Below are 14,020 nucleotides of genomic sequence, written 5' to 3' on the forward strand. Positions count from 1 at the left end.
TTTAATAAATTACTTACATGTGCTTTTAGTCACATTTTCTATTAAATTATGTAACTTGGTTTAGTGACTTAAATATCATGCAATAAAGATGACGTGGAATTCTCTGATAAGTATTCAAGAAAACTTTATCCCTTGACTTTCCAATAGGGTAATGCCCGAGACGTTTTTTCACAACTTATGAATATGTCAAGTTATGATTGGTATAATATAGAAATTTTAGGTGGATCCCTTATTCGGCACCATTTTTATTATTTACCAATTATAACATGTCACTTCAGCAATTATTAAAAGCGAGAAAATTATGTAAAAAGTCCCAAGGTTTATGCCATATTTTAGATTAGGTCTAAGGTTTTTAATTTTGTTAATCAAAGTCTCAAACTCACAAAACAATTCAATTTAAATTTTCTATATATTTGTGTTATTCATTTTACTTTGTGTTTTACCTAGAAATCAAATTTCAATTTTTTGGCAATCACTTTCACACTCTAAGCGAAAAAAAATTTCCTCTAGACGAAACTTTCTTTTTTTACCCTTATAATCAATAATTACCAAATTGATTTATGAATAAACTCTATGTGAAATGAAGAATTTAATCAATGATTTTTTGCTTTTCTTTACTCTATTACTAGATAATATAGATTGACAAAGATTTCAAATTGAAACAGTAATTTAAATTTGGACTTTAATTAAGAAATTTAGAAACATTCTGAAAAATAGTATACACAACTTTCTACATCATCCTAAAAAAAATAAAAAATAAAAAAAGTGAATTGGTTATGTTGACTTATATTTCAAACTAAAAATTGAGGCCCACATACCATATGGGTAATTCATTACTGCTGGGCCCACGCTAGTTTTCTTGCTGGCTAAGAAAATGCTGACACAAAAAAATTAAAAAAAAATGAAGAAGCAAAGAGATTCACACTTTGACAGCCCCAAAATCACGAAAGCAATAACGGCAACGCTAGACAACATTTTAAACTCTCCATTTCCATCTTTCTCAGCTACCAAACAAAGCTTACACTGCTCCAACATCGGTTTCCTCGAAAAAGCTACAATCTTTGAGGATGTCATCTGGTATGTAAACTCTTTTTTATATATAAAAAGGCAGTTTTTTTTATTCTGAACTTTTAGTTAGTTAGTTTGTTTGTTTATTTTCTGGGTTGTGGTTGACGTTGAGGTTTTTTTTTTTTTTCATGGCTTCCAATGCAGAAAGTGAGGACACAGCTATTTCAACCTCGTAAGTATCTCTAAACTTCTTTTCACTTTTTTGTATGTGTAAAATGTGTGTTGTGTTTGGTTGCCAAGAAATGGTGTGAAAAGGAAAGAAATTGAAATATATATCATGAGTTATGTGTCAAATACAAGAATTCTAACTCGGTTGGTAAAGTTTTTTTATTGTCGAATAAGGACTTGAGTTTTAAATCCCACCTTTGACAAAAAGAAGCAAATTGATGTTTTGGAGCGACGTTAAAGAGCAATTATCATAAAACACACGCCATAGATTTTAGATCGTATCATATCTATTAAACAAACACACAAAAGAATGCCTTAATCTCAACTCAATATTTTATTTAGTTATTATATTATTTGGGATTTGAGAAAGTGAAAGTTTTTTTATACTTTTAAAATGGAAAACCATTATAATAATGATTTATTAACCTACAAATTAACATTTTCAAAACTCGCAAAAATGAGAGTTTTGTGCATTGGATATAACCTTTAGTAGGAATGTGAAAAATGTCTTTTTTACTTGTCCTACTTAATAATAGATATCTTTATTTATTATTATTATTATTTTATATGAACGGGAATTTTATTCAAAACAATCAAGTACACTACTGATATGGTGTCTTAATTTCAGGCCAAGAAGCTTGTATAAAGATCCTGATGATGGGAGGCAGAGATTTTTGCTTGAACTTGAATTTGTCCAGTGTCTAGCTAATCCTACTTACATACACTGTAAGTTGGTTATTTTCATGTGAAATTCACTTAGTATTGTAGTGGTGTTATACTTTAGGCATGAGGATACTCTCATTTGAAATGGAATAGAAAGCACCCATTTGGAGATCCACATATTGTGGTTGAATGATCATGTAAATGGCTTGAAAATATTTATATCCGAATGAAATCCATACCTTACGCACGTGCAATTAAAATCTGTATGGAATGTCAAATTCTTTAGTGAAAATAAAGAATATGTTTTAGATTTTATTTTGTAAATAGTATAAAGAGCATTAGCATTTATGTATTTCAAGACTGACATGGTTTATCAACTTCCTGTTTCTGTTTGAATCAAAAATTGACCATCAATGTCACATCAATCTAAAACTTTTCCTTGCTATTTGAACCAAATTGCGGAGTCATGAAGTGTTAAATCTTTGTTGTTCACAATGTGGACAATAAACTCATCATTGCATCAAACACCCCCCCCCCCCCTCTCAATTCTGTTGTCAAGACATCCAGATGATGCCTTGGCCATTTGCCTTCCTAAGCAAGTCTTGCATTTATAAGCATAGGTGATATGACTAGCTTAGGTAGTGCCTACTTGACAGAAAGGAACTTCTATATGTATCTTTACTGCTCACAAGTTTTTAAATAAAAACCTATTGATTAGTGTGGTGAAAGATGGACGCAGAGAAAGTAATGTGCTTGTCTTGCATCTCACTCGCATCTTCCTATAAAAGGTAATGGTGATAAAGCATAGAGGTTACTGATATGGATAATTTTCTTAATATTTATTAATGGTGATAGCAGCAAATTCAGAAAGTAATTACAAAAGCATTTTGTCTTGCAACATTAGTATGCTGTTTATTCTATATGCCAATTATTAATACTTAGCCTTTTATGCTATAAATGCCAAGCACCTGAGAATGGTTTTCATTTCTGATGCAGATTTGGCTCAAAATCGCTATTTTGAGGATGAAGCTTTTATTGGCTACTTGAGATACCTTCAGTACTGGCAACGACCAGAGTATGCAAAATTTATAATGTGAGCTAATTCTACTTATCTAATAACTGTAGCATTAGGCTTGAAATAAATCTGAGCAAACTGCTTATTTATTGTCTGATTCTGTCGATAAATGGTCTTAAATATATCATTATATTGTGACATCCAAATACATATACTTACTTCCTAGGATTGTATCAGGTATCCACATTGCCTGTACTTTCTCGAACTTCTCCAAAATGCAAACTTCCGCAATTCAATGGCACATCCAGGCAACAAGGTTAGGGTCTGACTTTCTGGACATCCACCCCACTTATTTTGTATCTTGAGCAACAGAGTGACTTTTTAAAGTCGATTTTTTTTTTTACTTGGAACAACTAATTGGTTCAATAATGGTTGTATATTTTTCACCTACAGAGGATCAAATTGATGGTTTCATTTACATAAGTAGTTTATTTGTTGATGTTGATTCCATTATAGGGCTTAAGCTAGGGAACAAGTGGTCACTTTAAGTTTTGCAAAAAGAATGATAAGTGCACTTTTGATTCCTGACTGAGAGAGAGAGGAGAGAGAGAGAGAGAGAGGCAACACGATGCTTTCATATCCACAGAGATGTCTGTTTACCCTCAACCTAGCTAAGGAATGAAATTATGCCTTCTCCCCTGCACCTCACCACCACACATGCACAAAAGGGGAAATAAATAATGATAAATTGAGTTCCTGGCTATTATGTTTATATAGTTATCTATTATGGCCTATAGGTAGAAAAATGTCTACCTAATCAGATAAATGCAGTGGCAAACCTTCTTTCTTTCTTATTTTTTTTTTTCCTTATAGTTGCTAAGTTTTGACACAATGTCTTAAGTGCATCTCCTAAATCTTGGACATTTATATTTATTAGATTTCACTTGTTGGTATGTATTAAGAGAGTAATGAATTTGAGTTTCTGGGTTGAAATGAAAGTGACTTATAACAGTCAATGAAATTAAATGTATTTTTCCATTTGTATTGACACTATAAACTCTTTCATGTAAATTAGCTAATGAGTTTGAAAATTATCTGGAGCTGGCAGGAGTTGGTGCATAGGCAGCAATTCTACTTCTGGAAGAACTTTAAGAACAACAGGCTGAAACACATTGTATCAAAGTCTCAACTTCAAGCTGCTGCTGCAACTCCAGCTTCTGTTTCTCCACCATCCACACCACCTACAACCATTGCTGTTACTGCTCCTATTGATCCTCCTGAATCATCCATTGCTGTTACATCCAGCGCAACTGCTACGGTACAGGAGATAAGTAGTGGGGTGGATAGATAGAGGAAGCATGGTTCTTATCTTTGGTTTAGCTAGGTAAGGGGCAAATTTAACAATGAATTTTCTATGTTGCCAAGAGTCTTGTAGCTTGGTAGCATTACAGGTTCTCTTTGTGGAGAACTTGGTTCAAATCCCCCTCAAGCAAAATATAAAAAAAGTGAATTTCCTTTTTTCTTTTAGTTAAATGAAGCTGTGTCAACCCCCAGTTATACTGATTCATATATAAATTCATTACAGGTAAGAAGTTTGACATATGCTATCATCTATCATGGATGTGTAGGATGGAAATGAAGGGCCTTTTTCCTTTTGTCAAAGGAGGGAAAAGAAAGGGAATAATAATTTTCAAGGTAATACTTCCTTTTCTTTGGGTTGAAGTTGAAGCAGGATAGGCACTGATTCCAAATGAATTTTGATACTTGTAACCAGAATTCTCAAGCTTTCATATTAGTGTATTGAGGGTGGTAGATAGAATAATTATCATTTGCATTTAAAAATTTAATGCTCCTTAAATTCTCTTTCTTTTTGGTGAACCAAAGTACTTGCCCAAAACATAAGGTGAAGTAGTGCAAAAAGTACGTGGCAAAAGCCTATAACGTATAAGACTATAAGCTGTCTCCAAAGGCTCTGATGCTCACTCAGAAGTGGTTAATGTTATTTTATTGGGTGGTGTTACAACTTGAATTCCCAATAAGTCTAGGCATATAACATTTTTTTCATTATTTTCACAATTGCTGACATGACTTATTGTTATTGGTATACAATAAAAATAGTGCCAATAATAGGCTCAAGTGAAAGTGGTGTTGCTCCACTCACAACAGGCCATATCAATATTGTGAAAAATATTGTATCCCTAACATTACTTCTGCCCCCAACCCCCTCTCCCAAACAGAAATAATAATAATAATATACAATTTGTTATATGCATAGGCATGTGCTTTTGCCTTTTTGGATCTCTTCAACTAATGATTGGGACTATTGTAAGCAATTCTGCCAAGGTCTATCACATGAAACAAGGAGTCAAAAATATCAATAACTCTCGAGTCACAAAAAAATTCATAATTGCTGATACTGAAAGTTATTCTTTGTAAGTAAAAAAATGATGTTAGTGGTAGACTCGAATAAAAATAAGTAAAAGCTTGTTAGATCAAATATTATGAAAAATGTTGTGAATATTGTTGTTGGTATCATTTCCTCCAAAAATATTTGATTTTTTTAATTTATTTTTTTGTTTGTTTGTTTTGGTAGTAAATTATGGTTAGCTTAACTTGCAATTAGCCAATTAGTTTTGTTTCGTGTTGAAACGCACTTATCTTCGATGGAAATTTACTAAGAATTAAGAAATTCAAAGTCACCCACATGGCAAAGGAAGTCTTCCACTCAACTAAACATGGCCCAAAGTCGAAAGCAAGGGAAATATTTTCCCATTAAAACTTCAATTGTCAATGAGTTAGGTCCAGGAGTGATAGTTTCTTGGAAGACCACTATATTTCAGTTCCTTTTCATAGTTGTTGCCCCTTTGGTGTCAAAGGTTTTTTTTTTTTGGCAGTATATCCTCCATGTGTTTGACTTGGCATGCGATAAGCTCATTGAATCCATTGCTAAATTCAGTCGGCTAAAGTACCTTCCTTTCCTCATTTTTTTAATTTTTATTTTTTTACCATTAGGATAAAATGCTAATGGGTAGTTTCTTTCTATTTTTGTTGTTTTTATATGTGCAATTCAAAGTAGAGTCTCTTATTTGATGACGAGATTTTATTCGTTAAACTAATTGGATTCTTGACCCTCCCCTTTTGGCTTTTGATGAAGGCAACTTAATTTAGTTTTTAGACTTTTGAATTTAACCTAAGAGTTAAGAGTTTTTCTTTTTTTTTTGTTGAGAATCATAAGAGTAAAGAGTTAATTGTTTAGATTTGTGACAACTTAAACATTTTGTTATTATTTTACGTTAGAATCTAATGACATGATGTGAGCATGATTTTTGTCACATAACATCATCAGGTGGATATTCAAAAATTACAAAATCTTGTCGTTTAACTTCCCTTCTACAAAAATGTATTAACACACTTGTTGGCTTCTCGATAGAGGTGTATGATCCATTTTTGTAAAATAAGCAATTCTTTGTGGTTGTGATTTTTTTTTTTTTTTAAGGATGCAAATAAGCAATTCCTTGTGGTTGGTAACAAGTAAAGAGGTATCGCCATGAGACTCATCTAAGGGTTTTTTTTTTAAATTAAAAAAAAAAAGAATTAAACTCATCTAAGTTAGTCGTTAAAAAAGCTACCCAGTTTTTTGATCAAGTTCAATTTCAACTACATGCAATTGAAGTTGAGAGCACAAATGAGACCATCCCTTATCTACCAAATATAATATCATTCTTTTTAAGTCCCATTGAACACGATTTATTTTAGGGTGTGTTTAGTATTTGATTATAAGTTAACTTTTTACTTATTTTATGTGGTATTTGTGGGTTATACGCTATTTTTTATCTCTAAATCATTTTAAATAATTTAAGTTTTAGTTTTTGAAAATAAGCTTAACTTTTTGTCTCAAATTATTGACATAAGCTACCGACAAGTCTACTTCAAACAAAATATTAATTTAAAACAGATATAAATATCTAATTTTACCTCTCTCTCTTCTTCTTTTAAATTCAAATTCTTACAAAAAATAAAAAGATAAAAAGTATATAGCTTTTTCCATGCGGCTGTAACGCGTTTTACGTGTCGTAACCAGAGTCCATAGCCGGCTTAACCAGTAATAAAATATAATAAGGAATGATATCTTCAAATCATCCAAAAAAAAAAAAAATATATATATATATATATATTGATGTCTCATTCAGACCCTCTCTCCTATGAGGCTATGACCAATTAGTCAATTACCAGATCCAATCCCAATTTTGTTCCGCAAAGATCAAGATGCGTCCTCAACCAGTGGACAAGGACATCCCATTAATAAAAGCTTTAATTTGTTAACGTGCTTGAAAGACTCTGAAATTTTACCAATTATTACTACTCTTTATTATCGTGTAACTTTTTAAACTTTATCTAGTAAAATTTGAATAAAAATTATTTCTTTCATTTTTTGTGTTTTTTTTTTTCTAAAAGAAAATTTCTAGTGTTTTATTTAATGTTTCATTAATCACAACTGGACATATATATATATATATATATATATATATTTTTTTTTTTTTTTCTTTTTCTTAACTTATAGAGTAACCAAAATTTAATATGAAAAAAAGATATGACATATAAAATGACACTAGTCATATATTCTAAAATTAGTATTCATAAATTGGTCTAGTTAAGTCAAAAAAGTATATGTTTATGAACAAATTTTGTTTGTAGTCTATGACTACAAACTCTTCTTATATCTTTATATTTGCTGTGAATTTTGACAAAAGTCAAAATTTAGTTACAAAATAAGTTGTAGTATAAGACATTACTGTATATTTTGAAAATCCAATAATTGAGTTGCATGTTTTTTACATTCTTAATACATGTGTAAACTTTTGTGTCATTCGGATGTTATTTGCTATATGATCTATAACCTTATATTTTATGCATAATTTTAAATTACAAAAACTTACAATTTAAACAACTTATTGATGACATAATTATTGATTTTAAATTTTCTAAAAATTTTGTAAGCATGAGGAATAAAAAAGACGCATATCCAATAAAAAGATATTAAGTAAGGTTGTAACATTATGCTACACTCAATTTTATAACTAAACTTTGTTATTTGACAAATCTATTATTAATTAAATTTTCTTATTATATTCTCCACGTTTACAAAAGTTTAAGAAGATTGAAAGTCAATAGTTATATCATCATTTCAAATATTTAAATTCAAATATTTTATATTATTAAATTACGCAAAAAAATAAGTTTATAAATCGAATGCTCAAAACCATCTAATTTGAACGAAATTTAACTTGGATCTTAAGAATATAAAAAACATGTAATTCAATATAAATATTAATTCAAAATATATTATAATATTAATATTTTAGTGTTTGTAATATGTCTATGAATTTTACTAATATATGTCTTAAAGGTATACTATAATTAATTTTTTTTTTTAATTAAAAGAGTACTAACAATTTTTTTAATTTTTAAGAAAATATTTTAAAAAGAATGAATAGGTTAATGTGTGCGGAACTTATATTTATTTACTTTTTGCTGCATCGCCATGGAGTGAAATCCGCTAGATTCTTCCTCGGCAGAATCGTCCGATAAGAAAGGTTTGCAGTAGTAGTAGGTAACCTTGTACGTCCTCTAGAGTGACAGTAACTCGGTGGGGAAGTAATCTTTTGACTTTTTACGCAAAACAAAGCACCACATGTGCAAATAGTATGACACTGACACCATTCCCAGCAGCCACAGATGAACTGCTGGCTGATGATAAGCCAGTGTGTTTGACCAAAACTGAATTGCCTCTCTCTCTCTCTCTCAAAAAAAAATAATCTTAAACCTTAAACTCTTGTAAGAATCATCAATGGCTGCCACCCCTTTATTCCAGTTCTAGTTAATAACCCATATCTCTCTGAAATCAGAATCCAAGTACACACACCACACCACACCACACCACACAACAACCATGAAGAATCTTGTTGCTAATTCTGGGCTGTTGCTTCTTTCATTCTTATTATGTTCTGTCTCTTTATTAACCTCAGCAGATTCAAACACCTCCGCTACATGTCCAATGGATCTTAGCTATGTCCTAAGAATCCCATGGAACCAATCCCTTTGCCAAAAGTTAAAGCCCGCAGAAACCATAAACGTCACATCTGCCGAAAACATAACCATGACAGCCTCGTGTTGTCAAACCCTCTTGTCCCTCTTTGCCATAGGCCTTGCCCAACGCCTCAAAGAAACCTCACTTTTCAACCTCCCTGACCTCCCAACTTCCATTTCTTGTCTCAATGATTTACAATCCAATATCACCGCACTTTCACTCCCCACCACACTTGTCTCCTCTTGCCTCGATCCTCTTCAGTTTGTGATTTCACCAAACGTATGTGCCCACATAGAGACTACCAAAGATTGGGTCAATAAACTTGGACCCACTACTGCTTTGGACTCAGGTTGCAAGTCTGACCTCACTGATCTCACTTCCTGTGCTGCTTGTGTCTCAGCTGGGTACCAGGTTCAGAAAGAATTGATTGCTATAGATGGTAATACCTCTCAGCCTAAAGCTCTTGATTGCTTTTACTTGGCTGTTCTTTATGCTGCTGGTATTGTTAATGAATATGGACCTGAGAGTTATGGTGTTTTGACATGTCCTCTTGGTTTAGAACTTAATTCAGAAGAGGGTTCGGGGGGTAAGGGTCATTCGGGGCTTGTTTTTGGGTTAACAGGAGCTGGGGTTGCTGTTGCGGTTATGTTTTGTTTGTTGGGGATGTATTTTTGGTATGATAGGAGGTGGAGGAGGAAGAAGGGTGAGGGGTCTAATTTGAGGTACGGTCATGATTTGGAGGAACAAGGGTCTAAGTTAAGAGTGAGGCCAAATACCGGGTCAATCTGGTACAAAATTGAGGAGCTTGAGAAGGCGACTGATAATTTTTCGCAGAAGAATTTTATTGGACAAGGTGGATTTGGAATGGTTTTTAAAGGGGCCTTAGTGGATGGGACTGTGGTTGCAGTGAAGAAGGTTGTGGAGTCTGATTTTCAAGGAGATGCTGAGTTTTGCAATGAGGTTGAGATTATTAGCAATTTGAAGCACCGGAATCTTGTTCCACTTAGAGGGTGTTGTGTGGTTGATGGGTACGAGGAGTATGATGAGAGGGGAAGTCAAAGGTACCTTGTATACGATTACATGCCTAATGGCAATCTTGATGACTATTTGTTTCCGTCGGGCACAGGTGGAATGGGGAAGACACCATTGACATGGCCTCAAAGGAAAAGCATAATCTTGGATGTTGCCAAGGGGTTGGCTTATTTGCACTATGGAGTGAAGCCTGCAATATATCATAGAGATATCAAGGCCACAAATATACTTTTGGATGCAGATATGAGAGCAAGAGTGGCAGATTTTGGGCTTGCAAAGCAGATCAAGGAGGGTCAGTCTCATCTCACAACCAGAGTGGCTGGAACACACGGGTACTTGGCCCCAGAATATGCACTTTATGGACAGCTGACTGAGAAGAGTGATGTTTATAGTTTTGGGGTGGTAGTTTTGGAGATAATGAGTGGGAGAAAAGCTCTTGATTTGTCATCAGGATCACCGCGTGCGTTTCTGATAACAGATTGGGCTTGGTCTTTGGTAAAAGCTGGAAAAGTGGGAGAGGCTTTAGAAGCTTCTCTGTCAAACAATGACGATTCTGTGAATTCGAATCCGAAGAGCATAATGGAGAGATTTGTGATGGTTGGAATTTTGTGTGCTCATGTGATGGTTGCTTTGAGGCCAACCATTTTGGATGCACTTAAAATGTTGGAAGGAGATATTGAGGTTCCGGCAATTCCAGATAGGCCAACGCCTCTCGGGCATCCATCGTTTTCTGGCAATGGTAATAATTTCAGCATATCACCAGCACTAAGTGGGCCACGATTAAATAGCAAAGACATGCTCAGGTAATCAAGAAAGTTATAGTTTTAACAATTTATGGACTGCTGAAAGTTTGTAGAGAGGTGGAAGCCATGTGCATGGAGGCCATTCCTTGCGTGGATTATTATGTTATAGCATTTAAATGCATATATTGGTCATGACCAAAGAGCATTATACTGGTTCTAGGAGGCCATACCAGACTATATAGGTGAAGGGTTGACTATATTCATAAAGTTGTAAGGCAATGTTGATAGCCATAGTATATACCTCCTGAAAATAGAGGCAAGTAGACTTATCACTTAGCAGCACAATCAAAGAATTTGAAGATGGGCATGAGCAAACAGTATCTGTGCCAAGAAGCAAACTTAACTTGGAGGGAAAACAAGAGAGAACTCAGAATTCAACAATTAGCATCTTACATGAAGGATATCTTATTTTCTCATATATTCTTCCTTCTTGTGTGAAAATGTAAGGACTAGTTGGGATCTCACTGAAAAGGAAAATCACTTGTAACCTTGCTATAAGTACTTTTACATATTCAATTGCAAAATTTTTTGGTTTGTTTTCTTTCTTTCTTCTTCTTTATGAAGCTTCCATTGACTGTGTTGTTTTGACTTCAAGAACCATTTGTCATCAAAGGGAAGTCGCAAGCTTAATGGTCGTTGCATTTCACAGGTTTGCCAGAGAGAGTTGAGCACTTCAGTAGGGTTTGAGTATTTGGAAGATTTCACACTTCCACTTCTTTCTTCTTGTAATAGGTTTTCTGTACATTAAGGAAATATGTAAAAACTAAACCTGAATTTAGATAGCAGTTCAAGCTTGTAAAGATTCTGTATTGAAATGTACATACAAGGTTAGAGTTTCTCTGTTACAATGAATTATAGATTGAGGCTATGATAGCCTGCATAAGTAATCCTCTATCATTTGGAAATGGAAATCATTGACCACTTTGTTGTAGTGCAGCAAGCTCAGTAGGTTTTTTTTTTTGTAGAGAAGGGTTTTGAGAGAGAGTTTTTCCTTCTCTTTTCTTTTTTCAGTTTTATAATGCAGTTTTATAATGCAGTATAGAAAAACCCCTATATCATTTTAATCAATTTCACAGGTAAAATGAAAGCCTGGGGAGATGGATGATGATTAGAACAATTAACGAACCCGAATATTTATATGATTAAATTGTTTGTATTCCCATCAAATGCTTTAACAAGTGAACATCAAGTTGAATTTGTTGTTGAGCAGAAAGAGACAACATCAAGCACTTGGAATTCAAAACGTACTATCCTCCTCCTGCTTCTTCTTCTTTTTATTTTTTCATTTTTTATTTTTGGAGGGGGGTAATCGATCACAGGGCCAAATCTCACATTTCAAACAACGATTTTCATAATAACTTAGTTGAAAAGTTTTAATAACAAGATAATGTTTGTGACATTTACTTTTAAAAAAATGGTGGAAAACATGAGGTGTTAATTTTTTTTAATTAGTGGTGGAAAACAAGAGTTTGCATTTGTTTTATTGCATATTTATATACATAGTTTTACTTTTCAATATTGATGAATCAATTGGTTGCATTGTTGACGTGGACAATGAACATATGCAAAAAGGATCATCAAATGAACACTGGTGTAGTCTGGACATTGATCCTTTGATGCTTAAATTGATGAATAATTATGTCTCTATATATATATATAGAATCATTAATCAGAGAGAGAGAGAGTAATTTTTTTGTGATTCAAAAAACTGTGTACTTTTGTTGTCATTTTTTCTTCTTATAAAGAATCTCTATGGCTTGGTATGAGGACTGTTTCTTGAATCATTGTTGTTGTGGTTAATGCAGACTATATTCAGTCTGCTATAATGGAAGAAGATAATTAAGTTAGTAAAAGGATTATAGTTAACCTTCAGAAGCAGAATAGAGAAGAGACCCATGGAGAATTGCAGTGTTAAGTGCTGATACACTAAGGTTGGCAAAGCTTTCACAAAATATTCATTTCAGCTGGGATCCCAGATCAGCTAACAATGCAGCACAGTTTAGATTATTGATCTCTCTTAAATCCTTTATCTGGCTCTTTGCTTTAGGCTCTGTCTCGCAGGTTTTTACTGATATTGTGTTATCTGAGCATGCATTTTGTTGTATTTCATCCTAGCTTTTACTCTTCTGTTTTACTTTAATAAAATTCTTATAGTTATCTATCAAAAAAGGATTATAGTTAACAATAATTAAAGATAATAATAATAATAATAATAATAATAATAATAATAATTTGAGTAGGATTTCTTTTTAATTAAAAAGAAGAAGAAGAAGAAGAAGAAATGTTCCGTTAAAGAAGGTACAATATGAGATGACATCAACTTTTTTATAAACTTCAAGAAGAGTCTCATTTGCTAGTTTTGAGGAGTGTCATATCACCTTCTTATATAAATCTCAAGGAGAGAGTGTCATTATTGCTCTATTTGAAGAGTGACTTATTATGAAGTCTAGAAAAATTGTTTGTGTAAGTGTAACTTAAAAAAAAAAAAAAAAACTCGTTTTATACTTTATATAAGGCATATTAACAATACTATTGGACATTCTGTCAAAACAATACTATTGGACACACTTAAATTTACAACAGGCTTATTTTTGTTGATGTTTTTTTTTTTTTTTTGGATACCATTCCAGAAAGAGGAAACATTACAAAAGGTTCTGATTAACCATACAGCAGTTGATTGGCATTTTCGTTGCTAATTTAGCTAGAGAATTAACATTAATAACTACAATCCTTGGGACAAACAATGAGTGATAGACAAAATCAGCAGCTAAAAGATGAGACCAATCAGCCATAAAGCTCTTCTCTTGCCAACTAGGAGTAATTTTGTTGTTGTTGACTTGCACAGCTCTCCTACAATCACTAAGAAACAAAACGTGTTTAAAACCCAATTCCCTAGCCTTAATTGCTGCCTCCAACATTGCCTCCTGGATGATGACCGGAATAGTTTGTCCTGTACAGCTAGAGATTCCTTGTAGAATGGGATCTCCTTGAGTGGTTTTGATTTTTGTTGATGTTAAGAAGCCCTAAAGTATGTTGTGATAATGGATAAAAAAAGATGAGTGTAAAATTGTTTGTCTACTTCCTATATTCTTATAGACTTATGGTCAATCATGTCAATATGTTCTGAAATTAGGCGTAATTTTTATGAAATTGGGTGTAAAATTACGTGTACATGAACTTTTT

General features: G+C 33.0%; 2 protein-coding genes across 3 annotated transcripts; both read left to right on the forward strand.

Annotated features, from left to right (window-relative positions):
- The first annotated feature begins 936 nt into the window (after positions 1-936).
- Positions 937-4,772, forward strand: LOC142622288 (mediator of RNA polymerase II transcription subunit 31-like). Of its 2 annotated transcripts, XM_075795735.1 has the most exons (7): positions 937-1,077; positions 1,213-1,240; positions 1,865-1,962; positions 2,896-2,992; positions 3,152-3,230; positions 4,023-4,298; positions 4,500-4,772. In XM_075795735.1, the coding sequence occupies exons 1-6, from the start codon at positions 1,068-1,070 to the stop codon at positions 4,263-4,265; spliced, it is 555 nt and encodes a 184-aa protein (XP_075651850.1). In that variant the 5' UTR covers positions 937-1,067; the 3' UTR covers positions 4,266-4,298; positions 4,500-4,772. The 2 variants fall into 2 exon arrangements, with proteins under 2 accessions (XP_075651850.1, XP_075651849.1); XM_075795734.1 differs by lacking the exon at positions 937-1,077 and having other exon boundaries at positions 1,197-1,240.
- Positions 4,773-8,672: 3,900 nt separating this feature from the next.
- On the forward strand, positions 8,673-11,758 carry LOC142621381 (putative receptor-like protein kinase At1g11050). The gene is made up of 2 exons (XM_075794699.1): positions 8,673-10,837; positions 11,487-11,758. The coding sequence occupies exons 1-2, from the start codon at positions 8,865-8,867 to the stop codon at positions 11,503-11,505; spliced, it is 1,992 nt and encodes a 663-aa protein (XP_075650814.1). The 5' UTR covers positions 8,673-8,864; the 3' UTR covers positions 11,506-11,758.
- The last annotated feature ends 2,262 nt before the right edge of the window (positions 11,759-14,020 follow it).

This window comes from Castanea sativa, chromosome 1 (assembly GCF_040712315.1).
Source record: "Castanea sativa cultivar Marrone di Chiusa Pesio chromosome 1, ASM4071231v1".
NCBI classification, from domain to species: domain Eukaryota; kingdom Viridiplantae; phylum Streptophyta; class Magnoliopsida; order Fagales; family Fagaceae; genus Castanea; species Castanea sativa.

Bases quoted from the DNA above. Each gene is read 5' to 3' on its own strand.
- LOC142621381 (XM_075794699.1), top strand. From the start codon at position 8,865: ATGAAGAATCTTGTTGCTAATTCTGGGCTGTTGCTTCTTTCATTCTTA.
- LOC142622288 (XM_075795734.1), top strand. From the start codon at position 1,197: ATGGCTTCCAATGCAGAAAGTGAGGACACAGCTATTTCAACCTC. The intron at 1,241-1,864 runs GTAAGTATCTCT...TCTTAATTTCAG, and splicing joins GACACAGCTATTTCAACCTC to GCCAAGAAGCTTGTATAAAG. The intron at 2,993-3,151 runs GTGAGCTAATTC...GGATTGTATCAG, and splicing joins GAGTATGCAAAATTTATAAT to GTATCCACATTGCCTGTACT.